We start from the raw sequence: 2,204 nt of genomic DNA, 5'->3' as shown, positions 1-2,204 counted from the left end.
TATGGTAGTATTAATTGGGGTCTCATAAACAAAATAATAAACCTATTCCAAAATTTCAGAAAGGGGTGGTAGATAGCAAAATCGGCGGTAGATAGCATACTATAATAGCACCAATTATTTTCTCCAAGTTTTATATTGCATAAGTCGGGAATAATGTTATCAATAATATTATGAAATATATACTCAACATAAACAAGTAAAAATCATTAAGATTAAAGAGAAACAGATTACGTATTTTATATTACGTTCGTAGTCAGTTTCATGATAATTGTTTATTTAAATTCTGACTGACGTATCCCATTGTATCCTGCAGGTAAGTTTATAATGATTTTCCACACACCTAAGCTTTTCATTTTGCTATTTAGACATTATTTTTCCAAACTATGTTATGTTTTAAAATTAAAATGAGCTAAATGGTTGTTCTGAATTTAGAATAGTTCAGTTTAGAAGGTATATCGTTAGTTTATAGGCCATAGCTCTGAAAATCTTAGGCGTCTCTAACTAAATAGTCATATTCCGGATGCATATATTAAAATCTTGTTAGCTTCTTCAAAATATTTTAGTGGGGAGCTTCTTAAGACCTTTGGGGACAAGGTAACATTCCAAAAGAATGAGTAATTTGCAAGTTTCTTTTACTTTTTTAAAAGATTACCTGACCTCCCGGCCAGGCATCAAGTAATCTAGATAAGAATACAGAATTTTCCATATTTTACGGCGTGTATTTTATATACGGTGTATATTTCAGGGTGTATAGCCTATGTAGAATTTCTGAGTGGGGATAACTAAACGTGGTGAAAGCAAAGTTGTACTAGTCAGAGCCACCAATACTAGGTTGGTTGGCTGTGAGTGATCAGACTGAAGTCTCCCACCGTCACCAATCCGCAATAGAAAGAGTAGTGATAAAAATTGGCCAACAGTTTCAACTAATATCCAGAGAACAGAAAAAAATAAATTAATAAAAAAAAAGTTTGCTTTACGTGATTGCAAGTTAAATATTTAGTTTCAAACGTTAATTTTGTTTTGAGTATTTCTAGAATGTTGATTTCACAAAGCGCAGAGCAATCTACTAATGAAAGGTATGACGTAAGCAGTGATATTTCAATATTTTGAAATAATTTTTTGTTTCATCTTGATTTATCCCGTTTCTCACTATTATTTTCTATAAAATGTAATACACACACACACACACACACACACACACATATATATATATATATATATATATATATATAAATATATATATATATATATATATATATATGTATATATATATATATATATATATATATATATATATATATGTATATATATAAATATATAAAAATAATATGTATGTATATATATATATATATAAATATACACACACACACATATATATATATATATATATATATATATATATATATATATATATATACATATATATATGTATATACATATATATATACATACATATTTTATTTATATATATCTATGATATATATATATATATATATATATATATATATATATATATATATATATATATATGTATATATATGAGGATCTATCCAAGTAAATATACATATACTTAAAAGTGTATATGTGAAATATAAAACAACAATAAACGCAGCCGTTTCTAGTCCACTGCAGGACAAAAGCCTCAGTCAAGCCTTTAGTCATGTCTTAGATTTGGCCGGTTTTCATTACCACGCTAGCCAACTCTCTCTCTCTCTCTCTCTCTCTCTCTCTCTCTCTCTCTCTCTCTCTCTCTCTCTCTCTTTCTCTCCGGCGCTCCAATGTATACGTGACGGTTGAAGTTTTCAAAATACCTACGTTGTTTGGGGTAACAGAAACTGTATAAAACATTGAAGGCCATGCATTGCATTGCATTCTAAAATACCAGTAAGTGTTTGCAATATGTTTCAGTGTCGAGAGGGAACTCTGAGGATAAAACAGTGTGTTATATTGAGTCTTGCAATACTGAGTCTTTCAAAGTCTTTCAAAGTGAGTCTAATTACCTTTGTGTTTCGTCATTTTTTTAGCATGTGATTCTATCTATATTGTCTAGTGTCTTCCTGTTCGTTGATGTATTAAGGTTTTCGGGATTTTTTGTTTTATTTCTTCAGTATTTCATCTGCGCTTGTTTTATTATTATTATTATTATTATTATTATTATTATTATTATTATTATTATTATTATTATTATTATTATTATTATTATT

The 2,204-nt window shown here is 28.2% G+C and overlaps 1 protein-coding gene across 1 annotated transcript in view; it reads left to right on the top strand.

The window, feature by feature from the left end:
- Positions 1 to 1,896: 1,896 nt before the first annotated feature.
- The window catches only part of LOC137643720 (uncharacterized), a 17,374-nt gene continuing 17,066 nt past the window's right edge, over positions 1,897 to 2,204 (top strand). The window contains exon 1 of the mRNA XM_068376421.1: positions 1,897 to 1,986. Within this exon, the coding sequence (XP_068232522.1) occupies positions 1,900 to 1,986 (87 nt within the window). The 5' untranslated portion in view covers positions 1,897 to 1,899. The remainder of the gene's footprint in view (positions 1,987 to 2,204) is intronic.

The sequence above is a fragment of the Palaemon carinicauda genome, chromosome 7, assembly GCF_036898095.1.
Source record: "Palaemon carinicauda isolate YSFRI2023 chromosome 7, ASM3689809v2, whole genome shotgun sequence".
In the NCBI taxonomy this organism is placed as follows: Eukaryota; Metazoa; Arthropoda; class Malacostraca; order Decapoda; family Palaemonidae; genus Palaemon; species Palaemon carinicauda.
The sequence above is the reverse complement of the archived record's forward strand: the minus strand, read 5'-3'. Positions and strand labels throughout refer to the sequence as shown.